The sequence below is a fragment of the Oncorhynchus nerka genome, unplaced genomic scaffold (assembly GCF_034236695.1).
Source record: "Oncorhynchus nerka isolate Pitt River unplaced genomic scaffold, Oner_Uvic_2.0 unplaced_scaffold_1228, whole genome shotgun sequence".
NCBI classification, from domain to species: domain Eukaryota; kingdom Metazoa; phylum Chordata; class Actinopteri; order Salmoniformes; family Salmonidae; genus Oncorhynchus; species Oncorhynchus nerka.
The window spans coordinates 68,418-95,000 of NW_027040105.1; the positions used below are offsets into that span (position 1 = coordinate 68,418).

General features: G+C 46.5%; 1 protein-coding gene across 2 annotated transcripts in view; it reads left to right on the top strand.

The window, feature by feature from the left end:
• LOC135569058 (paired box protein Pax-5-like) overlaps positions 1-26,583 on the top strand; it is a 144,805-nt gene that overhangs the window by 65,707 nt on the left and 52,515 nt on the right. Inside the window, exon 1 of one of the 2 annotated variants that reach the window (XM_065015892.1) lies at positions 918-2,778. The exons of the other annotated variant lie outside the window; for it this stretch is intronic. Coding sequence (XP_064871964.1) covers positions 2,736-2,778 — 43 coding nt within the window. The 5' untranslated portion in view covers positions 918-2,735. Of the gene's footprint in view, positions 1-917; positions 2,779-26,583 lie in introns of those variants that run through there. 2 annotated transcript variants of the gene reach the window in all.

Consider the following 26,583-nt stretch of genomic DNA (forward strand, 5'->3'; position numbering starts at 1 on the left):
CCCTTCCTTCCTTCCTTCCATCCTTCCTTCCTTCCTTCCTTCCTTCCTTGGCTTCGAGCGAACATTATAACATTTGGAGCTAGAAACGGTGTGTTTGTTTGTTAATGAGGAGGAACAAGACGAAGTGATGTTTCCCCCCAATAACACTGACTGACTGACTGACTGGCTGACTGGCTGACTGGCTGACTGACTGTCTAACTGACTGACTGACTGGCTGACTGACTGACTGGCTGACTGACTGTCTAACTGACTGACTGACTGGCTGACTGACTGACTGACTGACTGACTGACTGACTGACTGCTGGTTGACTGACTGACTGGCTGGCTGGCTGGCTGACTGACAGGCCGAGACACAAACAGACAGACTTTCTAATGTGATGGTTCTAATTCTAGAATAGTATATCTGTATGCATCAGCGTTCTAGTTTATTTGTTCTAATTCTAGAATAGTATATCCATATGCATCAGTGTTCTAGTTTATTTGTTCTAATTCTAGAATAGTATATCTATATGCATCAGTGTTCTAGTTAATTTGTTCTAATTCTAGAATAGTATATCTAGATACATCAGCGTTCTAGTTTATTTGTTCTAATTCTATAATTGTATATCTATATGCATCAGTGTTCTAGTTTTTTGTTCTAATTCTAGAATAGTATATCTGTATGCATCAGCGTTCTAGTTTATTTGTTCTAATTCTAGAATAGTATATCCATATGCATCAGTGTTCTAGTTTATTTGTTCTAATTCTAGAATAGTATATCTAGATGCATCCGCATTCTAGTTTATTTGTTCTAATTCTAGAATAGTATATCTAGATACATCAGTGTTCTAGTTTATTTGTTCTAATTCTAGAATAGTATATCTATATGCATCAGCGTTCTAGTTGATGTTTTCTCTCCATTGGTTTATACTGAGTTTTGTTAATGAAACGACTTCCCAAATACCATTATTGTCTTCTTTTCGATTGCATATATTTTCTTTCAATTAAAGGAGGAGAACGGATAGGCCCATATAACCACTCCCGGGTTTTTAATTCAATAGTATTTTTATAGGCTATTTTCATTATAGGCCTAGCCACAACTAAGTCTCATTTTTTAGTAATACTCAATTAATTTACCGGTTTATATTGACAGGAATAAATTTACTTCAAAAGGTTCTAAAGGCAGTAGTTCTTAACCTTGGTAATTGAAATTGAAACGTAAAATCACCCACTGTCTAGAACCCCGCCGCAATGCGAGGCCGCCTATTGGTCTATGGGACAATTCGAACAGCGAGTCGTTCACCCGCAGGATTCGGACCGACCAATCAGCGGTTGGCCCCCCCCCGCCTGATCCTATCAGGGAGCCGGGCGTGACGTCAGAGCGGTGCACAGGCCCGTGATTGGCTTGTTGAAGGGTTTGATTGACAGGGTGTGGTAAGGACCAGGGGGCTGGCGCGCGGGCGCTGTCCACACCAGAGCAGGTCCTGAAACTCGGCGTGCGCTCCTCACGCTGCAGCCTCTCAACCTTCTAACCGAATAGAGCTCACGGTGGGAACGTTTACGCGAGGAACAATACTGGGTTTTTTTTTTTCTCTCCCCCTGTTCCACACACAGCGACATTCCTGTACAGACACACACACTCATCCCTGGGATTCTACGTGTGTATGTGTGACAGTGTGTGTTTGAAGAGAGACAAAACGAGCCAACTGAATCACACCCTTGACAGCAGCTTCACATAATGAGCCATTTAACTTCACTTGCTTCGTGGCCCATCTCTCATTTTCGTTTTTAAAAAACTTTTCAATTTGATCTCTGTCTAAAATGTGCCTCCCAGTTTCTCCCCCCCCCCAGCGCGCTTTCACGGAAGCCACGACAACAGTGAAGGAGTTTAAGTGTTTCTGGAACCGGAGGATTTGAGGAGAAGAGTAACGTTCTTTTCCCAACGGTCACTTGCTGGAGCAATGTTGTAGCCGATGAATCAACTGGACACTCAACATACCGGGGATTTCTAACGAATGGTTCTCCTACCGGAGGCAAGAAGGATTCTAACGGGGGGCTCGAGTCAGACCGGTGAGAGGGAGCAGCGTTTACCGTGTGTTCACCGTGTGAATGACAGCAGCTTCTCTTCGGTTCAGTCACAGTTCAGGGGTCAGGACCAACGGACCGAGAAGGCGACCGAGATTCCGTTACGAGGGGTGTGCAATAGACTAACACGTTTCGGTCTCGGTCTATTTTGTCTATAATAACTTTCACGTTATTCAATTATTTTTTGGACTTACTCGTCTTTCAATCAGAAATGTCCTGTTGAAGGATTGGGACCGTGATTGATGTGTTTTCTCTGCCGGCCTTGGAGGCACCTAAGCCGGATAGTTAGAATGAGTAACCCCGCTGAACTCCCAATGAAGGAACCGGAGTCATTTGAGTTTTGATTATAATTCTTACACAATTATTACAAACTCTATAATCAGTTACAAACTCTATAATTTTTTTTAAACAACATTTATTTTTGTTGTATTATTCGTTAGCTTAAAAAAATAAATAATATTATATTTAAAAAATATATAATATTTTTTATTTTTTATTTTGGAGGGACCAGTCTCTTCGTGGCTTAACGGTTTCTTGGTGTTTTGGGTTTTTGAAACGCACCCATCATCTCTGGGGTTGTGAGCGCAAGAGAGAAAGGCGCACCCGGTGGGCCTCGTGAAGACGTTCATACCGTAGGGGCCTCCATCCCCCAGCCGTGAGAGCCAGCTACGATGGAGATTCACTGTAAACACGACCCGTTCGCTGCGATGCACAGTAAGTACCGTTTACCAAGCGCTGCCTGCCCCCTTCTCTCCGTCAACCGATATTGAAACACAAGAGTGCCCATAGGTTAATACCGCTATAGAGATGCCTGCTCTTTCCTCTGTAGCCTGTTAATCTAGACGAGATGCCACATGCAGAGGCTTAAACTTGTTTTGTCCAAATAGAAGGAACACTTAAGCATCTTTATATTTTCAACCAACTTTGATCAAGAATTTGGCTGGAGATTTGTGTGTGTGTGTGTGTGTATAGTGATGTGTGTATTAGTGCATCATGGTGTGTGTATAGTGATGTGTGTATTAGTGCATCATGGTGTGTGTGTGTGTGTGTGTGTGTGTGTAGTGACGTGTGTATTAGTGCATCACAGTGTGTGTTTTCTGCTTCCTGTTTTAGTCTTTTATCAATAACCCTGGATGATGGAGGGGGAGGGGGGGGTGAGGGTGGGGGAGGAGCGGGGTGGAAGGGGAGGGGGAAGGAGGTGCTGAAAGAGGCACCAGTCACATCCGGGGCCAGTGGTAACAAAGCATGACTTAAAAAACACTGAACTTGACCCGCCGTGTTCCGATGTTCCTCACACCGCTAACAACACCGGCTCATAACCGGCCACAGGGACACGCTATACTGTCGAAGGCAAAGTTGGAGGGCAGCAGTAGAGGGTTAGGAAGCGGCTATTTAACACCGGCTGTGGGTTGTGCAGGGGAAGAGACGCACGGCGGAGGAACTTGGTCTCTGTTCCGTGACATGGCGGGCAGCAGCAGTAGAGGTCATGGGGTCTCTCTCCTCTCTCTTTCACTTGTCACCCCCCCCTTCCCCCACCCCCTTCTTTTACTCTCTCTTTTCTCTCGGGTAAAAGGTTATAACCCCCTCTTCCCCTCACCCCCCTCTCCCGTTTCACAGATCTAAGAAGGGGTTAAATATAACCGAGGCCTTTTCTGTTCTTTTTTTTGAGCTCACAGAATTAGCTGTAGCTACTTGACCTTATAGGACAGGAAATCCTTGAATCCACCTAAAAATCCACAACAACAAAAACCAACAACGTTACATTACTAGTTGGTTATTACTGCATTGTCGGAACTAGAACATTGTCGGAACTAGAAGCACAAGCATTTCGCTACACTCGCAATAACATCTGCTAACATTTACATTTACATTTACATTTAAGTCATTTAGCAGACGCTCTTATCCAGAGCGACTTACAAATTGGTGCTTTCACCTTATGACATCCAGTGGAACAGCCACTTTACAATAGTGCATCTAACCATGTGTATGTGACAAATAACATTTGATTAGATTTGATTTGACTAAGTCATAGCAGTAATATCACCGCAGAGACCAAACAACGGCGCTATCAATGATAGTAACGTAGGCTAATGCATATTGTAGTCTAATAGTGAGATATATATATATATTTTTATATAATAAGGTTATTTTATATGTTATATGTCCTGTATATAAAGCTTGTGTTAAACAGGATAACTACCATTTTTTGTTTGACATTTTCAGTGTATTTAACTCGACCACCCAAAGCGAAGATTGTAACGGTCCTGTCTCCTATATCACCTGGTTGCTTTAGTCTAATAATCACACCGAATAATAACCCCTGGTTAAACCATGTAATACCCCCAAGGTCTACCGTGTCACAGGCCCGGTACAGACTTGTCCCCTCTCACACGCCGTTATGTGAAACGACAGACATTCTCACGGTGAGTTTAACGGCGGATTAGGCACTGAGCACGTTTCTAAAGCTAGAACGAATCACGTTTCCTCTCCTCTCAGCGTGTCCGGGCCAGTGGCCGTTTCTAGCAGTGTAGTGATATACTAGTAGTGGATACCTCGGCGCTTCTATAGACGACAGGGCTGAGAGATGCTCTACCATCACACACACGTCAGAGCTGGCAAAGAATATACTGTGACGCGTGAAACTTTTTATTGCTGGTTTGTGTGTGTGTGTGTGTGTTTACTTCAATTGAGAACAGAAAATCAAAATACCGTCTAGAAAACATTTATGAAGTTCAGGAGATATTATATTATATAGACATAAATAATTTGAGGATAGACGACGTTGCTGCTCTGTCACTAACATATCAACACATTATAAGGCTTTAGGCCGAAAATATGAAGAGTCACAATGAGACCTTGTAGCTGCTGTGCGTTCATCCAGAACCCATTCAGTCCTATCTCTCTCAGACAGCTCTTCTTTTCACTGCAAAACACACCGTATTTCTCTCACCGGACTCCTGACTCCTAATTAAATTAAATTATTAAATTATTCCTTATTTTTGGGGCTATTTTAAAAAATGTAAAAAATGTTTTCATATCGAAGATGAGTAAATCACCGATGTCCCAAAAGACAGAAGTGTTAACACGTTGATACGATACGCTGTCTCGGCTTGCGTTCGTTCACTATCATTAATCTCGCTTTTTGACTTGGGGCTATTTTCTTTGTTTTGGTCATTTGTTTAGGTCTTTAAAGTTGAATTCTTCTGAGAATTGTAGTCCGTTTTGATGTTGTTATTTTCTTCGAGATGCTTAATGCAGGAGAGTGTTTAGGTTGGAAAAGCGTTCATAGATTTAAACATCTGATAACTTGACACTTCGTTTTATACCTTTCCTGTATTTGAACCTCTCTCGTTTACAGACGATTGAAAAAGACACAATTATGATCATTTTATTTATTACGCTGCAATTAATTGTTTTTATTATTTATAAATTGGGTATTATTAGTAACCTTATAGTAATAATATTGTTATAATTCATATTTTGTTCACCGGTTGTTTGGTTCGGTAGCTTTAATGAAAGTGGTTTACATTAAGTTAATTTTAAAAACCACATCTCGTGTTAACCGAAAGTAAAATAGTTTCTTAAAAACATATGAATTCAATGATTCGGGAACGTTCGACCAAACAAATTGAAAAACAACCCTAACTTTATTAAAAACTATCTCATCACGTTGTAGTACCATAGAACCGAGTTAGCTGCTGTAGTTAATGTAGTAGTAGTAGCAGTATCAGCAGTAGTAGTAGCAGTAGTAGTAGGATTAGTTGTAGTAGTAGTTGTAGCAGTAGTAGTAGTAGTAGTATCAGTAGTAGTAGCAGTAGTAGTAGGATTAGTTGTAGTAGTAGTTGTAGCAGTAGTAGTAGTAGTAGTATCAGTAGTAGTAGCAGTAGTAGTAGGATTAGTTGTAGTAGTAGTTGTAGCAGTAGTAGTAGTAGTAGTATCAGTAGTAGTAGTAGCAGTAGTAGTAGCAGTAGTAGTATGATTAGTTGTAGTTGTAGTAGTAGTTGTAGCAGTAGTAGTAGTAGTAGTATCAGTAGTAGTAGTAGCAGTAGCAGTAGTAGTAGTAGTAGTTGTAGCAGTAGTAGTATTAGTAGTTGTAGCAGTAGTAGTAGTAGTAGTACTAGTAGTAGTTGTAGCAGTAGTAGTAGTAGTAGTAGTTGTAGCAGTAGTATTAGTTGTAGTAGTAGTTGTAGCAGTAGTAGTAGCAGCAGTAGTAGTAGTAGTAGTAGTAGTAGTAGTAGTAGTAGTAGCAGTAGTAGTAGTAGTATTAGTTGTAGTAGTAGTTGTAGCAGTAGTAGTAGTAGTAGTATTAGTTGTAGTAGTAGTTGTTGTAGTAGTATTAGTTGTAGTAGTAGTTGTAGCAGTAGTAGTAGTAGTAGTAGTAATAGTAACAGTAGTAGTAGCAGTATCAGTAGTATTAGTAGTAGTAGTAGCAGTAGTAGTAGTAGTAGTAGTAGTAACAGCAGTAGTAGCAGTATCAGTAGTATTAGTAGTAGTAGTACCAGTAGTAGTAGCAGTATCAGTAGTATTATTATTATTAGTAGTAGTACCAGTAGTAGTAGTACCAGTAGTAGTAGTAGTACTAGTAGTAGTAGTAACAGCAGTAGTAGCACTATCAGTAGTATTAGTAGTAGTAGTAGTACCAGTAGTAGTAGTAGTAGTGCCAGTAGTAGCAGTAGTAGTAGTACCAGTAGTAGTAGTAGTAGTAGTAACAGTAGTAGTAGCACTATCAGCAGTAGTAGTAGTAATAGTAGTAGTAATAGTAGTAGTGATAGTAGTAGTAGTAGTACCAGTAGTAGTAGTAGTAGTGCCAGTAGTAGTAGTAGTAGTAGTACCAGTAGTAGTAGCACTATCAGTAGTAGTAGTAGTAGTACCAGTAGTAGTAGTAGTGCCAGTAGTAGTAGTAGTACCAGTAGTAGTAGCACTATCAGTAGTAGTAGTAGTAGTAGTACCAGTAGTAGTAGTAGTGCCAGTAGTAGTAGTAGTAGTAGTACCAGTAGTAGTAGCACTATCAGTAGTAGTAGTAGTAGTGCCAGTAGTAGTAGCACTATCAGTAGTAGTAGTAGTAGTGCCAGTAGTAGTGCCAGTAGTAGTACCAGTAGTAGTAGCACTATCAGTAGTAGTAGTAGTAGTGCCAGTAGTAGTAGTAGTAGCACTATCAGTAGTAGTAGTAGTAGTAGTACCAGTAGTAGTAGTAGTAGTGCCAGTAGTAGTAGTAGTAGTACTATCAGTAGTAGTAATAGTAGTAGTACCAGTAGTAGTAGCACTATCAGTAGTAGTAGTAGTAGTTGTTGTTGTTGTTGTTGTTGGCCCGTTCAGATAATGAGTGGTGTAGGTATGTTTTCTATACCATGGTCCTTTAAGTCGGATGGCATTTATCTCGACGAATAAAAAATAAAAAAACACGTCTTCGTTAATTGATTTGTTGATTAAAACCAAATAAACATTAACAGAGTTTGACTGTTTCAATATTAAGATTTAAAAACTCCTCTGAGTGTATTGTGGTTGATATACTTCTTATTAACGGTCATATGTCACGAGGATAATATAACATAACAATAAACGTTCATATTTTCACCCTCAGCAAACAACAAAAAAGAGAGAAAAAGCATCACGTTTTTTTTAGAAAACGTATAACGGTGAACATCTCGGGAATCCGTTCATTGTTTACTCAAAAATGATTTGTGACATTATTGGTATTCTGTCCAAACTACTTTCCAATCTCTCTATCCGCTATCGGTTGTGTGCTGCCGCAGGCCCGCGATCCTTCTGAAAGAGCGGCCGGTTAACCCGGTAACGTTTGTTTGTTATTTTTTTCAGTTTGCCTTATTTTCTTTGCGGGGCCTTTAGTCCGTGACGCGGCGTGAGATGAGAGATGGAGGGACGACAGAGAGAGAGAGAGAGAGAGAGAGAGAGAGAGAGACAGAGAGACAGAGAGAGAGAGAGAGAGACAGAGAGAGAGAGACAGAGAGAGAGAGAGACAGATAGAAGGTATATTGGAGTTTATCTGCTGGATAGAGAGACATATTCTATACGTTCTCAGTATTTTCCTGCCCGGAAAGAACGAGTGAATCAATCGCCGCTTTAAAGGAGGAGTGTGATTAACAATATAGAACAGACACACACACACGCACGCACGCACGCACGCACGCACGCACGCACGGCACGCACGCACGCACACACACACACACACATTTAGCCTACAGCTTGTGTGAGAGTTACTGTAAAGTTGACGCTTTTGTCAATCAATGCAATGAAGAAAAATCGGTTATTGTTTGATATTATCAAGTAATAGATTTTTTTTTGAAACGCTTTAAAAAAAAAAATATATATATATATAAATAAAGTTTTCTCTTATCATTTTTTTCTAGCGAATAAAATAGACCATTTCTAAACATGTAATCCACACAGTCCAAAAATGGCGGGAAGGAATCATAAACGCGGACGTAAAGACACCGATAAGGGGATACATAAATAGTCATCAGTAGGTTTTTAGGTCACCAGGACCTCATTCCTCCCCAGCGCTTTACAAAGCACCGCGCATTCTGTGGACTGCCCTTCTAGATAGCAGGCCTGAAAGGAAGCATTTCATTTAGTCTTATCGGCGACAGTGATGAGAGAGAGAGAGGCCGGTTTCGGCTGCCGCTGCTACAACTATGGAAGAGAGAGAGAGAGAGGCGTGCGCGTCACAAGCGTATATCAACGTCTTGGACAACAAACTGTTTTTATTCAGCGAAGCGTGAGGAGTGTTAAAAGAAATATTATACTCTTGGAAAAATGAGCACAGGTTCTGGAGAGTTAAAGAAACAGGGAGAATATTGTAGTGACTTGTGAGAAGAAAACAGGGAATGCATCTTCAGACATTAGTCCACCCTCCCTCCCTCCCTCTCTGTCTCTCTCTCTCTCTCTCTCTCGGTCTCTCTTCTCTCTCTCTCTCCCTCCCTCTCTCTCTCTCTCTCTCTCTCTCTCTCTCTCTCTCTCTCTCTCTCTCTCTCTCTCTCTCTCTCTCTCTCTCTCTCTCCTCTCTCTCTCTCTCTCTCTCTCTCTGTCTCCATCTCTCTCTCTCTCTCTTTCTCTCTCTCTGTCTCCATCTCTCTCTCTCTCTCTCTCTCTCTGTCTCCATCTGTCTCTCTCTCTCTCTCTCTCTCTCTCTCTCTCTCTCCCTCTCTCTCTCTCTCTGTCTCCATCTCTCTCTCTCTCTCTCTCTCTTTCTCCATCTGTCTCTCTCTCTCTCTCTCTCTCTCTCTCTCTCTCTCTCTCCCTCTCTCTGTCTCCATCTCTCTCTCTCTTTCTCTCTCTCTGTCTCCATCTCTCCCTCTCTCTCTCTCTCTCTCTCTTTCTCTCTCTCTGTCTCCATCTCTCTCTCTCTCTCTCTTTCTCTCTCTCTGTCTCCATCTCTCTCTCTCTCTCTCTCTCTCTTTCTCCATCTGTCTCTCTCTCTCTCTCTCTCTCTCTCTCTCTCTCTCTCTCTCTCTCTCTCTCTCTCTTTCTCTCTCTCTGTCTCCATCTCTCTCTCTCTCTCTCTCTCTTTCTCTCTCTCTGTCTCCATCTCTCTCTCTCTCTCTTTCTCCATCTGTCTCTCTCTCTCTCTCTCTCTCTCAGATACAAACACAGATACAAACATATTGGCATGTGTATGTATAACTCCTATTTCCTATAACCCCATACACCATCCCTCTGATTCTATGAGTCTCTGATTCTGTGATTCTCTGACTCTGATTCTCTGATTCTATGAGTCTCTGATTCTAAGACTCTCTGATTCTACGACTCTCTGATTCTTTGACTCTCTCATTCTCTGACTCTCTGATTCTATGACTCTCTGATTCTATGACTCTCTGTTTCTCTGATTCTTTGACTCTCTCATTCTCTGACTCTCTGATTCTATGACTCTCTGATTCTATGACTCTCTGTTTCTCTGATTCTATGACTCTCTGATTCTATGACTCTCTGATTCTATGACTCTCTGATACTATGACTCTCTGATTCTATGACTCTCTGATTCTATGACTCTATGATACTATGATTCTATGATTCTATGATACTATGATACTATGATACTGTGATTCTATGATACTATGATTCTATGATACTGTGATTCTATGATACTATGATTCTGCTGGGCAATGTCTGAAGCAGAGAGAGAGACAGGAAGAGGATATGAGGTCAGAGGGTCCTGGTCATGAATGGAATGTTGAGAGGCAACAACATGGCGTCCAGATCTACAGTTGGCCTAACTCTCTCGTTCTCTGATGGCCGGTTTTACCAGACCCAGATTAAACCCAGTGCTGGACAACAAAAAGCTCAATGGAGAAAGGACTAGACTTAACCTGGGTCTGAATATATGTACACAGCTAGTCTTTAAACAAGCCAGTGTGATGTCTGATGTAGCAGTGACAGAGACAGTCTGGTCTTCATAGAAAATAATCCTCCCAAACTGAATAGAAAAATGTGTCTGTTTTTTATTAGAACTAGAAGGAGAGACTGAGAGAGGGAGAGAGAGAGAGAGAGAGAGGGAGAGGGAGACAGAGAGAGACAGAGAGAGAGAGAGAGGAGAGAGAGAGGGAGAGACAGAGAGAGAGAGAGAGGGAGAGGGAGAGGGAGAGAGAGGGGACGGAGGACAGGAGATGGGTTTGTGTTTTTAGGGGAGGAGGAGAGACGCTCTCGGGGTGATGTGTTTAAAATCTATTACCCCCAAAGCCAAGATTAGAGCTCTTCTCTCTCCCTCTCTCTCTCTTCTCTCTCTCTCTCTCTCTCTCTCTCTCTCTCTCTCTCTCTCTCTCTCTCTCTCTCTCTCTCTCTCTCTCTCTCTCTCTCTCTCTCTCTCTCTCTCTCTCTCTCTCTCTCCCATCCTGTCCCTCCCCTACAGACCTAATCACAATGGTAATAAACACAGTGGATTAGAGAAGAGTTGTCTGGGGAGAGAGAGGGAAGGAGGGGAGGGAGAGAGAGGTACAGAGAGAGATATATATATGAGAGAGGTACAGAGAGAGAGAGAGAGAGAGAGAGAGATGTAGAGAGAGAGAGAGAGAGAGATGTATGAGATTGGAGACAAATTTGACCCAAATAACTATCGTTGGATATGCATCAACAGCAACAGCAACCTTGGGAAAATCCTCTGCATTATCATTAACAGCAGACTTGTACATTTCCTCAGGGAAAACAATGTACTGAGCAAATATCAAATTGGCTTTTTACCAAATTACCGTATGACAGTCCATTACCATGTATTCATGCACACCCAAATTGACAAACAAACAAAATTGAAAAAAAAAATATCCAACAGTAAAATCCATCTACACAAACAACAAGTGTTCGGTTAAAATAGGCAAAAAAAACACATTTATTTCCACAGGGCCGTGGGGTGAGACAGGGATGCAGCTTAAGCCCCACCCTCTTCAACATATATATCAACGAATTGGCGCGGCCACTAGAAAAGTCTGCAGCACACGGCCTCACCCTTACTAGAATCCGAAGTCAAATGTCTACTGTTTGATGATGATCTGGTGCTTCTGTCAGTAAATCTCAGTAAGACACAAATAATGGTTCAGTTGCCAGGACCACAAATGTAAATTCTATCTAGACACTGTTGCCAAGGAGCAGGTTTTCTCAAACTGGGGAACGCGTACCCTCAGGGATACACGCAATGCCGTTGGGGGTAAGCCAAATAAAAATGTGATTAAATATATAATATATACATAGTGTACCTATGATGAAAATTACAGGCCTCTCCCATCTTTTTAAGTGGGAGAACTTGCACAATTGGTGGCTGACTAAATACTTTTTTTTGCCCCACTGTATATTCTTATATATACAGTTGAAGTCGGAAGTTTTACATACACCAAACTCAGTTTTTTCACAATTCCTGACGTTTAATCCAAGTAAAAATTCCCTGTTTTAGGTCAGTTAGGATCACCACTTTATTTTAAGAATGTGAAATGTGAGAATAATGGTAGAGAGAATGATTTATTTCAGCTTTTATTTCTTTCATCACATTCCCATTGGGTCAGAAGCTTCCACAAGCTTCCCACAATAAGTTGGGTGAATTTTGGCCCATTGCTCCTGACAGAGCTGGTGTAACTGAGTCAGGTTTGTATGCCTCATTCCTCCTGACAGAGCTGGTGTAACTGAGTCAGGTTTGTAGGCCTCCTTGCTTGCACACGTTTGTTCAGTTCTGCCCACAAATGTTCTATAGGATTGAGGTCAGGGCTTTGTGATGGCCACTCCAATACCTTGACTTTGTTGTCCTTAAGCCATTTTGCCACAACTTTGGAAGTATTCTTGGGGTCATTGTCCATTTGGAAGACCCATTTGCGACCAAGCTTTTACATCCTGACTGATGTCTTGAGATGTTGCTTCAATATCTCCACATAATTTTCCTTCCTCATGATGCCATTTATTTTGTGAAGTGCACCAGTCCCTCCTGCAGCAAAGCACAGCATGATGCTGCCACCCCCTGTTCTTCACGGTTGAGATGGTGTTCTTCTGCTTGCAAGCCTCCCCCTTTTCCCTCCAAACATAACAATGGTCATTATGGCCAAACAGTTCTATTTTTGTTTCATCAGACCAGAGGACATCTCTCCAAAAAGTATGATCTTTGTCCCCATGTGCAGCTGAAAACTGTAGTCTGGCTTTTTGGTGGTTTTGGAGCTACTGAATGGCTAGGACAGGCAAGCCCCATACTATTGTGGAGGACTGGCTAGGGCAGGCAAGCCCCATACTATTGTGGAGGACTGGCTAGGACAGACAAGCCCCATACTATTGTAGAGGACTGGCTAGGACAGGCAAGCCCCATACTATTGTATAGGAGTGGCTAGGACAGGCAAGCCCCATACTATTGTGGAGGACTGGCTAGGACAGGCAAGCCCCATACTATTGTAGAGGACTGGCTAGGACAGGCAAGCCCCATACTATTGTAGAGGACTGGCTGGGACAGACAAGCCCCATACTATTGTAGAGGAATGGCTAGGACAGGCAAGCCCCATACTATTGTATAGGACTGGCTAGGACAGGCAAGCCCCATACTATTGTAGAGGACTGGCTAGGACAGGCAAGCCCCATACTATTGTAGAGGACTGGCTAGGACAGGCAAGCCCCATACTATTGTAGAGGAATGGCTAGGACAGGCAAGCCCCATAATATTGTAGAGGACTGGCTAGGACAGGAAAGCCCCATACTATTGTGGAGGACTGGCTGGGACAGACAAGCCCCATACTATTATATAGGACTGGCTAGGACAGACAAGCCCCATACTATTATATAGGACTGGCTAGGACAGACAAGCCCCATACTATTATATAGGACTAGCTAGGACAGACAAGCCCCATACTATTATATAGGACTGGCTAGGACAGGCAAGCCCCATACTATTGTAGAGGACTGGCTAGGACAGACAAGCCCCATACTATTATATAGGACTGGCTAGGACAGACAAGCCCCATACTATTATATAGGACTGGCTAGGACAGACAAGCCCCATACTATTATATAGGACTGGCTAGGACAGGCAAGCCCCATACTATTGTGGAGGACTGGCTAGGACAGACAAGCCCCATACTATTGTATAGGACTGGCTAGGACAGGCAAGCCCCATACTATTGTGGAGGACTGGCTGGGACAGACAAGCCCCATACTATTGTAGAGGACTAGCTAGGACAGGCAAGCCCCATACTATTGTGGAGGACTGGCTGGGACAGGAAAGCCCCGTACTATTGTGGAGGACTAGCTAGGACAGGCAAGCCCCATACTATTGTGGAGGACTAGCTAGGACAGGAAAGCCCCATACTATTGTGGAGGACTAGCTAGGACAGGAAAGCCCCGTACTATTGTGGAGGACTAGCTAGGACAGGAAAGCCCCGTACTATTGTGGAGGACTGGCTAGGACAGGCAGCCCCATACTATTGTATAGGAGTGTCTAGGACAGGCAAGCCCCATACTATTGTGGAGGACTGGCTAGGACAGACAAGCCCCATACTATTGTGTAGGACTGGCTAGGACAGACAAGCCCCATACTATTGTATAGGACTGGCTAGGACAGACAAGCCCCATACTACTGTGGAGGACTAGCTAGGACAGACAAGCCCCATACTATTGTGTAGGACTGGCTAGGACAGACAAGCCCCATACTATTGTATAGGACTGGCTAGGACAGACAAGCCCCGTACTATTGTGGAGGACTGGCTAGGACAGGCAAGCCCCATACTATTGTAGAGGACTGGCTAGGACAGACAAGCCCCATACTATTGTGAAGGACTGGCTAGGACAGACAAGCCCCGTACTATTGTGGAGGACTGGCTAGGACAGACAAGCCCCATACTAATTGTGGAGGACTGGCTAGGACAGACAAGCCCCATACTATTGTGGAGGACTGGCTAGGACAGACAAGCCCCATACTATTGTATAGGACTGGCTAGGACAGACAAGCCCCATACTATTGTAGAGGACTGGCTAGGACAGACAAGCCCCATACTATTGTGGAGGACTGGCTAGGACAGGCAAGCCCCATACTATTGTGGAGGACTGGCTAGGACAGACAAGCCCCATACTATTGTAGAGGACTGGCTAGGACAGACAAGCCCCATACTATTGTATAGGACTGGCTAGGACAGACAAGCCCCATACTATTGTATAGGACTGGCTAGGACAGGCAAGCCCCATACTATTGTATAGGACTGGCTAGGACAGACAAGCCCCATACTATTGTAGAGGACTGGCTAGGACAGACAAGCCCCATACTATTGTATAGGACTGGCTAGGACAGGCAAGCCCCATACTATTGTGGAGGACTGGCTGGGACAGACAAGCCCCATACTATTGTAGAGGACTAGCTAGGACAGGCAAGCCCCATACTATTGTGGAGGACTGGCTGGGACAGGAAAGCCCCGTACTATTGTGGAGGACTAGCTAGGACAGGCAAGCCCCATACTATTGTGGAGGACTAGCTAGGACAGGAAAGCCCCGTACTATTGTGGAGGACTAGCTAGGACAGGAAAGCCCCATACTATTGTGGAGGACTAGCTAGGACAGGAAAGCCCCGTACTATTGTGGAGGACTGGCTAGGACAGGCAGCCCCATACTATTGTATAGGAGTGGCTAGGACAGACAAGCCCCGTAATATTGTGGAGGACTGGCTAGGACAGACAAGCCCCGTAATATTGTGGAGGACTGGCTAGGACAGACAAGCCCCATACTACTGTGGAGGACTGGCTAGGACAGACAAGCCCCATACTATTGTATAGGACTGGCTAGGACAGACAAGCCCCATACTATTGTATAGGACTGGCTAGGACAGACAAGCCCCATACTATTGTATAGGACTGGCTAGGACAGGCAAGCCCCATACTATTGTATAGGACTGGCTAGGACAGACAAGCCCCATACTATTGTATAGGACTGGCTAGGACAGACAAGCCCCATACTATTGTAGAGGACTAGCTAGGACAGGCAAGCCCCATACTATTGTATAGGACTGGCTAGGACAGACAAGCCCCATACTATTGTATAGGACTGGCTAGGACAGACAAGCCCCATACTATTGTATAGGACTGGCTAGGACAGACAAGCCCCATACTATTGTATAGGACTGGCTAGGACAGACAAGCCCCATACTATTGTATAGGACTGGCTAGGACAGACAAGCCCCATACTATTGTATAGGACTGGCTAGGACAGACAAGCCCCATACTATTGTATAGGACTGGCTAGGACAGACAAGCCCCATACTATTGTATAGGACTGGCTAGGACAGACAAGCCCCATACTATTGTAGAGGACTGGCTAGGACAGACAAGCCCCATACTATTGTATAGGACTGGCTAGGACAGACAAGCCCCATACTATTGTAGGACAGAGGACTGTAGAGGCTAGGACAGGCAAGCCCCATACTATTGTGGAGGACTGGCTGGGACAGGAAAGCCCCGTACTATTGTGGAGGACTAGCTAGGACAGGCAAGCCCCATACTATTGTGGAGGACTAGCTAGGACAGGAAAGCCCGTACTATTGTGGAGGACTAGCAGGACAGGAAAGCCCCATACTATTGTGGAGGACTAGCTAGGACAGGAATGCCCCGTACTATTGTGGAGGACTGGCTAGGACAGGCAGCCCCATACTATTGTATAGGAGTGGCTAGGACAGACAAGCCCCATACTATTGTATAGGACTGGCTAGGATAGACAAGCCCCATACTACTGTGGAGGACTGGCTAGGACAGACAAGCCCCATACTATTGTATAGGACTGGCTAGGACAGACAAGCCCCATACTATTGTATAGGACTGGCTAGGACAGACAAGCCCCATACTATTGTATAGGACTGGCTAGGACAGACAAGCCCCATACTATTGTAGAGGACTGGCTAGGACAGACAAGCCCCATACTATTGTATAGGACTGGCTAGGACAGACAAGCCCCATACTATTGTATAGGACTAGCTAGGACAGACAAGCCCCATACTATTGTATAGGACTGGCTAGGACAGACAAGCCCCATACTATTGTATAGGACTGGCTAGGACAGACAAGCCCCATACTATTGTATAGGACTGGCTAGGACAGACAAGCCCCATACTATTGTATAGGACTGGCTAGGACAGACAAGCCCCATACTATTGTATAGGACTGGCTAGGACAGACAAGCCCCATACTATTGTAGAGGACTAGCTAGGACAGGCAAGCCCCATACTATTGTGGAGGACTGGCTGGGACAGGAAAGCCCCATACTATTGTGGAGGACTAGGACTAGACAAGCCCCATACTATTGTGGAGGACTGGCTAGGACAGACAAGCCCCATACTATTGTATAGGACTGGCTAGGACAGACAAGCCCCATACTATTGTGGAGGACTAGCTAGGACAGACAAGCCCATACTATTGTGGAGGACTGGCTAGGACAGGCAGCCCCATACTATTGTATAGGAGTGGCTAGGACAGACAAGCCCCATACTATTGTATAGGACTGGCTAGGATAGACAAGCCCCATACTACTGTGGAGGACTAGCTAGGACAGACAAGCCCCATACTATTGTATAGGACTGGCTAGGACAGACAAGCCCCATACTATTGTATAGGACTGGCTAGGACAGACAAGCCCCATACTATTGTAGAGGACTGGCTAGGACAGACAAGCCCCATACTATTGTAGAGGACTGGCTAGGACAGACAAGCCCCATACTATTGTATAGGACTAGCTAGGACAGACAAGCCCCATACTATTGTATAGGACTAGCTAGGACAGACAAGCCCCATACTATTGTATAGGACTAGCTAGGACAGACAAGCCCCATACTATTGTATAGGACTGGCTAGGACAGACAAGCCCCATACTATTGTATAGGACTGGCTAGGACAGACAAGCCCCATACTATTGTATAGGACTAGCTAGGACAGACAAGCCCCATACTATTGTATAGGACTGGCTAGGACAGACAAGCCCCATACTATTGTAGAGGACTAGCTAGGACAGGCAAGCCCCATACTATTGTGGAGGACTGGCTGGGACAGGAAAGCCCCGTACTATTGTGGAGGACTAGCTAGGACAGGCAAGCCCCATACTATTGTGGAGGACTAGCTAGGACAGGAAAGCCCCGTACTATTGTGGAGGACTAGCTAGGACAGGAAAGCCCCATACTATTGTGGAGGACTAGCTAGGACAGGAATGCCCCGTACTATTGTGGAGGACTGGCTAGGACAGGCAGCCCCATACTATTGTATAGGAGTGGCTAGGACAGACAAGCCCCATACTATTGTATAGGACTGGCTAGGATAGACAAGCCCCATACTATTGTATAGGACTGGCTAGGACAGGCAGCCCCATACTATTGTATAGGAGTGGCTAGGACAGACAAGCCCCATACTATTGTATAGGACTGGCTAGGATAGACAAGCCCCATACTACTGTGGAGGACTAGCTAGGACAGACAAGCCCCATACTATTGTATAGGACTGGCTAGGACAGACAAGCCCCATACTATTGTATAGGACTGGCTAGGACAGACAAGCCCCATACTATTGTAGAGGACTGGCTAGGACAGACAAGCCCCATACTATTGTAGAGGACTGGCTAGGACAGACAAGCCCCATACTATTGTATAGGACTAGCTAGGACAGACAAGCCCCATACTATTGTATAGGACTAGCTAGGACAGACAAGCCCCATACTATTGTATAGGACTAGCTAGGACAGACAAGCCCCATACTATTGTATAGGACTGGCTAGGACAGACAAGCCCCATACTATTGTATAGGACTGGCTAGGACAGACAAGCCCCATACTATTGTATAGGACTAGCTAGGACAGACAAGCCCCATACTATTGTATAGGACTGGCTAGGACAGACAAGCCCCATACTATTGTAGAGGACTAGCTAGGACAGGCAAGCCCCATACTATTGTGGAGGACTGGCTGGGACAGGAAAGCCCCGTACTATTGTGGAGGACTAGCTAGGACAGGCAAGCCCCATACTATTGTGGAGGACTAGCTAGGACAGGAAAGCCCCGTACTATTGTGGAGGACTAGCTAGGACAGGAAAGCCCCATACTATTGTGGAGGACTAGCTAGGACAGGAATGCCCCGTACTATTGTGGAGGACTGGCTAGGACAGGCAGCCCCATACTATTGTATAGGAGTGGCTAGGACAGACAAGCCCCATACTATTGTATAGGACTGGCTAGGATAGACAAGCCCCATACTACTGTGGAGGACTAGCTAGGACAGACAAGCCCCATACTATTGTATAGGACTGGCTAGGACAGACAAGCCCCATACTATTGTATAGGACTGGCTAGGACAGACAAGCCCCATACTATTGTATAGGACTGGCTAGGACAGACAAGCCCCATACTATTGTATAGGAGTGTCTAGGACAGACAAGCCCCATACTATTGTATAGGACTGGCTAGGACAGACAAGCCCCATACTATTGTATAGGACTGGCTAGGACAGACAAGCCCCATACTATTGTATAGGACTGGCTAGGACAGGCAAGCCCCATACTATTGTATAGGACTGGCTAGGACAGACAAGCCCCATACTATTGTATAGGACTTAACCATTTGCACATCGTTACAACACTGTATATATATATATATAATATCACATTTGTCTTTATTCTTTTGGAACTTCTGTGAGTGTAATGTTTACTGTTAATTTGTATTGTTTATTTCACTTTTGTTTATTATCTACCTCACTTGCTTTGGCAATGTTAACACATGTTTCCCATGACAATAAAGCCCCTTGAATTGAATTGAATTGAGTGGCAGAGAGAAAGAGAAACAGAGAGAGAGAGAGGTAGAGAGAGAGATAGAGGGGTAGAGAGAGGTAGAGGTAGAGAGAGGTAGAGAGAGAGAGGTAGAGAGAGAGATAGAGGGGTAGAGAGAGAGAGAGGTAGAGAGAGAGATAGAGGGGTAGAGAGAGAGAGGTAGAGAGAGAGAGGTAGAGAGAGAGAGGTAGAGAGAGAGAGGTAGAGAGAGAGGGGTAGAGAGAGAGAGGTAGAGAGAGAGAGGTAGAGAGAGAGAGGTAGAGAGAGAGATAGAGGGGTAGAGAGAGAGAGGTAGAGAGAGAGATAGAGGGGTAGAGAGAGAGAGGTAGAGAGAGAGATAGAGGGGTAGAGAGAGAGAGGTAGAGAGAGAGAGGTAGAGAGAGATAGAGGGGTAGAGAGAGAGGGGTAGAGAGAGAGAGGTAGAGAGAGAGAGGTAGAGAGAGAGAGGTAGAGAGAGAGAGGTAGAGAGAGAGATAGAGGGGTAGAGAGAGAGAGGTAGAGAGAGAGATAGAGGGGTAGAGAGAGAGAGGTAGAGAGAGAGATAGAGGGGTAGAGAGAGAGAGGTAGAGAGAGAGAGGTAGAGAGAGAGATAGAGGGGTAGAGAGAGAGGGGTAGAGAGAGAGAGGTAGAGAGAGAGAGGTAGAGAGAGAGAGGTAGAGAGAGAAGGTAGAGAGAGAGGGGTAGAGAGAGAGAGGTAGAGAGAGAGAGGTAGAGAGAGAGAGGTAGAGAGAGAGATAGAGGGGTAGAGAGAGGTAGAGGTAGAGAGAGGTAGAGAGAGAGGTAGAGAGAGAGATAGAGGGGTAGAGAGAGGTAGAGAGAGAGAGGTAGAGAGAGAGAGGTAGAGAGAGAGATAGAGGGGTAGAGAGAGAGAGGTAGAGAGAGAGAGGTAGAGAGAGAGAGAGGTAGAGAGAGAGAGAGGTAGAGAGAGAGATAGAGGGGTAGAGAGGGGTAGAGGCAGAGAGGTATAGAGAGAGAGAGAGAGAGATATATGCTATATAGACAAATCTTAGTGATACTGTAGTTACTGTATAAATGAATGGAGAGGAGATGGAGGGAGGGGGAGGGGAGGATGAGGGAGAGAGGAGATGGAGGGAGAGAGGGGGAGAAGGGAGAGAGGAGATGAAGGGAGAGAGGGGGAGGAGAGAGGAGAGGAGAGGAGAGAGGGGGAGGAGTAGGGAGAGAAGAGATGAGAAGGGGAGGAGGGAGGAGAGGAGCTAGATGGAGAGAGGAGATGGGGGAGAGAGGAGAGGAGAGAGAGAAGGGGAGGAGGAGGAGGAGGAGAGGAGAGGAGAGAGGAGATGGATGGAGAGAGGGGGAGGAGAGGAGAGAGGGAGGAGTAGGGAGAGAAGAGATGAGATGTAGGGAGAGAAGGGGAAGGGGAGGAGAGGAGCTGGATGGAGAGAGGAGAGGAGATGGGGAGAGAAGGGGAAGGGGGAGGAGAGAAGCTAGATGGAGAGAGGAGATGGGGGGAGAGAAGGGGAAGGGGGAGGAGAGGAGCTGGATGGAGAGAGGAGAGGAGATGGGGAGAGAAGGGGAAGGGGGAGGAGAGGAGCTGGATGGAGAGAGGAGAGGAGATGGGGGCGAGAAGGGGAAGGGGGAGGAGAGGAGCTGGATGGAGAGAGGAGAGGAGATGGGGGAGAGAAGGAGAGGAGGGAGGAGAGAAGCTAGATGGAGAGAGGAGAGGAGATGGGGGCGAGAAGGGGAAGGGGGAGGAGAGGAGCTGGATGGAGAGAGGAGATGGGGGAGAGGAGAGGAGATGGGGGAGAGAAGGGGAAGGGGAGGAGAGGAGCTGGATGGAGAGAGGAGAGGAGATGGGGAGAGAAGGGGAAGGGGAGGAGAGAAGCTAGATGGAGAGAGGAGATGGGGGAGAGAAGGGGAAGGGGGAGGAGAGGAGCTGGATGGAGAGAGGAGAGGAGATGGGGGAGAGAAGGGGAAGGGGGAGGAGAGAAGCTAGATGGAGAGAGGAGATGGGGGAGAGAAGGGGAAGGGGGAGGAGAGGAGCTGGATGGAGAGAGGAGAGGAGATGGGGGAGAGAAGGGGAAGGGGAGGAGAGAAGCTAGATGGAGAGAGGAGATGGGGGAGAGAAGGGGAGGAGGGAGGAGAGAAGCTGGATGGAGAGAGGAGAGGAGATGGAGGGAGAGAAGGGGAGGAGGGAGGAGAGGAGCTGGATGGAGAGAGGAGAGGAGATGGGGGGAGAGAAGGGAAGGGGGAGGAGAGGAGCTGGATGGAGAGAGGAGAGGAGATGGGGGAGAGAATGGGAGGGGAGGAGAGGAGCTGGATGGAGAGAAGGGGAAGGGGAGGAGAGGAGCTATCGTAGGAGTACACTGAGTGTTGGAGACATTAAGAACAGCTCCTAGCACCTCAGAACAGCCTCAATTCGTCTACAACAGTGGTCACCACCAAGGTCACTTCTCTGAGTCAAAATGCAAGCAGAGATCTACCGCTCTGATATTTTATTACCTTGACTTATAAAATGTAACCCTCTGCCACATGAACCAATTATAAAACAGTTCTGAGGTTTGTGCCGTAAACTACAGGCCCAATACTTTACCTCCACATATTGGCTTTGATTGAATTGCAATGTTGTTCTTCTCAGACCGTTTTTAGAAATTATATTTATATATTTTTAAACAGGTATATTAGCAATCGAATTTCAATCAAATGTATTTATAAAGCCCTTCTTTACATCAGCTGATATCTCAAAGTGCTGTACAGAAACCCAGCCTAAAACCCCAAACAGCAAGCAATGCAGGTGTAGAAGCACGGTGGCTAGGAAAAACTCCCTAGAAAGGCCAGAACCTAGGAAGAAACCTAGAGAGGAACCAGGCTATGAGGGGTGGCCAGTCCTCTTCTGGCTGTGCCGGGTGGAGATGAGAAACCTAGAGAGGAACCAGGCTATGAGGGGCGGCCAGTCCTCTTCTGGCTGTGCCGGGTGGAGATGAGAAACCTAGAGAGGAACCAGGCTCTGAGGGGTGGCCAGTCCTCTTCTGGCTATACTGGGTAGACCAGATGAACCAGGCTATGAGGGGTGGGCCAGTCCTCTTCTGGCTGTACTGGGTAGACCAGAGGAACCAGGCTCTGAGGGGTGTGCCAGTCCTCTTCTGGCTGTACTGGGTAGACCAGAGGAACCAGGCTCTGAGGGGTGGGCCAGTCCTCTTCTGGCTGTACTGGGTAGACCAGATGAACCAGGCTATGAGGGGTGGGCCAGTCCTCTTCTGGCTGTACTGGATAGACCAGAGGAACCAGGCTCTGAGGGGTGGGCCAGTCCTCTTCTGGCTGTACTGGATAGACCAGAGGAACCAGGCTCTGAGGGGTGGGCCAGTCCTCTTCTGGCTGTACTGGATAGACCAGAGGAACCAGGCTCTGAGGGGTGGGCCAGTCCTCTTCTGGCTATACTGGGTAGACCAGAGGAACCAGGCAATGAGGGGTGGGCCAGTCCTCTTCTGGCTGTGCCTGGTGGAGATTAGAAACCTAGAGAGGAACCAGGCTATGAGAGGTGGGCCAGTCCTCTTCTGGCTGTACTGGGTAGACCAGAGGAACCAGGCTCTGAGGGGTGGGCCAGTCCTCTTCTGGCTGTACTGGGTAGACCAGAGGAACCAGGCTCTGAGGGGTGGGCCAGTCCTCTTCTGGCTGTACTGGGTAGACCAGAGGAACCAGGCTCTGAGGGGTGGGCCAGTCCTCTTCTGGCTGTACTGGGTAGACCAGATGAACCAGGCTATGAGGGGTGGGCCAGTCCTCTTCTGGCTGTACTGGATAGACCAGAGGAACCAGGCTCTGAGGGGTGGGCCAGTCCTCTTCTGGCTATACTGGGTAGACCAGAGGAACCAGGCTATGAGGGGTGGGCCAGTCCTCTTCTGGCTGTACTGGATAGACCAGAGGAACCAGGCTCTGAGGGGTGGGCCAGTCCTCTTCTGGCTATACTGGGTAGACCAGAGGAACCAGGCAATGAGGGGTGGGCCAGTCCTCTTCTGGCTGTGCCTGGTGGAGATTAGAAACCTAGAGAGGAACCAGGCTATGAGAGGTGGGCCAGTCCTCTTCTGGCTGTACTGGGTAGACCAGAGGAACCAGGCTCTGAGGGGTGGGCCAGTCCTCTTCTGGCTGTACTGGGTAGACCAGAGGAACCAGGCTCTGGGGGGTGGGCCAGTCCTCTTCTGGCTGTACTGGGTAGACCAGATGAACCAGGCTATGAGGGGTGGGCCAGTCCTCTTCTGGCTGTACTGGGTAGACCAGAGGAACCAGGCTCTGAGGGGTGGGCCAGTCCTCTTCTGGCTGTACTGGATAGACCAGAGGAACCAGGCTCTGAGGGGTGGGCCAGTCCTCTTCTGGCTATACTGGGTAGATCAGAGGAACCAGGCTATGAGGGGTGGGCCAGTCCTCTTCTGGCTGTGCCTGGTGGAGATTAGAAACCTAGAGAGGAACCAGGCTATGGGAGGTGGGCCAGTCCTCTTCTGGCTGTACTGGGTAGATCAGAGGAACCAGGCTCTGAGGGGTGGGCCAGTCCTCTTCTGGCTGTACTGGGTAGACCAGAGGAACCAGGCTCTGAGGGGTGGGCCAGTCCTCTTCTGGCTGTACTGGGTAGACCAGAGGAACCAGGCTCTGAGGGGTGGGCCAGTCCTCTTCTGGCTGTACTGGGTAGACCAGAGGAACCAGGCTCTGAGGGGTGGGCCAGTCCTCTTCTGGCTGTACTGGGTAGACCAGAGGAACCAGGCTCTGAGGGGTGGGCCAGTCCTCTTCTGGCTGTACTGGATAGACCAGAGGAACCAGGCTCTGAGGGGTGGGCCAGTCCTCTTCTGGCTATACTGGGCAGACCAGAGGAACCAGGCTATGAGGGGTGGGCCAGTCCTCTTCTGGCTGTGCCTGGTGGAGATTAGAAACCTAGAGAGGAACCAGGCTATGAGAGGTGGGCCAGTCCTCTTCTGGCTGTACTGGGTAGACCAGAGGAACCAGGCTCTGAGGGGTGGGCCAGTCCTCTTCTGGCTGTACTGGATAGACCAGAGGAACCAGGCTCTGAGGGGTGGGCCAGTCCTCTTCTGGCTATACTGGGCATACCAGAGGAACCAGGCTATGAGGGGTGGGCCAGTCCTCTTCTGGCTGTGCCTGGTGGAGATTAGAAACCTAGAGAGGAACCAGGCTATGAGAGGTGGGCCAGTCCTCTTCTGGCTGTGCCTGGTGGAGATTATAACAGAACATGGCAGGGTGGGAGGGAGGGAGGGGAGGGAGAAGTAGGACTGAGGATAAGTCTCCCCCTCCCTCCCTGCGGTCTTCGTTTTCACTAGACACCGAAATGTGGAGAGACCTGAACTAAGAAAGTTTTTAAAAAACTCTAGGGATATTTGTGCAGTATGAATAGGGTTCTGTTGTCATGGTGATTGTTGATGTGTGTGCAGTATGAATAGGGTTCTGTTGTCATGGTGATTGTTGATGTGTGTGCAGTATGAATAGGGCTCTGTTGTCATGGTGATTGTTGATGTGTGTGCAGTATGAATAGGGTCATGTTGTCATGGTGATTGTTGATGTGTGTGCAGTATGAATAGGGTCATGTTGTCATGGTGATTGTTGCTGTGTGTGCAGTATGAATAGGGTCATGTTGTCATGGTGATTGTTGATGTGTGTGCAGTATGAATATTGTCATGTTGTCATGGTGATTGTTGATGTGTGTGCAGTATGAATAGGGTTCTGTTGTCATGGTGATTGTTGATGTGTGTGCAGTATGAATAGGGCTCTGTTGTCATGGTGATTGTTGCTGTGTGTGCAGTATGTATAGGGTTCTGTTGTCATGGTGATTGTTGATGTGTGTGCAGTATGAATAGGGCTCTGTTGTCATGGTGATTGTTGCTGTGTGTGCAGTATGTATAGGGTTCTGTTGTCATGGTGATTGTTGATGTGTGTGCAGTATGAATAGGGTTCTGTTGTCATGGTGATTGTTGATGTGTGTGCAGTATGAATAGGGTTCTGTTGTCATGGTGATTGTTGATGTGTGTGCAGTATGAATAGGGCTCTGTTGTCATGGTGATTGTTGATGTGTGTGCAGTATGAATAGGGTCATGTTGTCATGGTGATTGTTGATGTGTGTGCAGTATGAATAGGGTCATGTTGTCATGGTGATTGTTGCTGTGTGTGCAGTATGAATAGGGTCATGTTGTCATGGTGATTGTTGATGTGTGTGCAGTATGAATAGGGTTCTGTTGTCATGGTGATTGTTGATGTTTGTGCAGTGTGAATAGTTAACTGTTGGCATGGTGATTTTTTTTATTTAACCTTGTTTTCACTAGTTAAGTCAGTTAAAGAACACATTCTTATTTACAATGACGGCCTACGGGGGAACGGTGGGTTAACTGTCTTGTTCAGGGGGCAGAACAACAGATTTTTACCTTGTCAGCTCTGGGATTCGATCCAGCAACCTTTCGGTTAACAGTCCAACGCTCTAACCACTAGACTACCTGCCTCCTCTACACTCTAACCACTAGACTACCTGCCTCCTCTACACTCTAACCACTAGACTACCTGCCTCCTCTACACTCTAACCACTAGACTACCTGCCTCCTCTACACTCTAACCACTAGACTACCTGCCTCCTCTACACTCTAACCACTAGACTACCTACCTCCTCTACACTCTAACCACTAGACTACCTGCCTCCTCTACACTCTAACCACTAGACTACCTGCCTCCTCTACACTCTAACCACTAGACTACCTGCCTCCTCTACACTCTAACCACTAGACTACCTACCTCCTCTACACTCTAACCACTAGACTACCTGCCAACACTCTAACCACTAGACTACCTGCCTCCTCTACACTCTAACCACTAGACTACCTGCCAACACTCTAACCACTAGACTACCTGCCTCCTCTACACTCTAACCACTAGACTACCTACCTCCTCTACACTCTAACCATTAGACTACCTACCTCCTCTACACTCTAACCACTAGGCTACCAGCCTCCTCTACACTCTAACCACTAGACTACCTACCTCCTCTACACTCTAACCACTAGACTACCTACCTCCTCTACACTCTAACCACTAGACTACCTACCTCCTCTACACTCTAACCACTAGACTACCTGCCACCTCTACACTCTAACCACTAGACTACCTACCTCCTCTACACTCTAACCACTAGACTACCTGCCTCCTCTACACTCTAACCACTAGACTACCTACCTCCTCTACACTCTAACCACTAGACTACCTACCTCCTCTACACTCTAACCACTAGGCTACCAGCCTCCTCTACGCTCTAACCACTAGACTACCTACCTCCT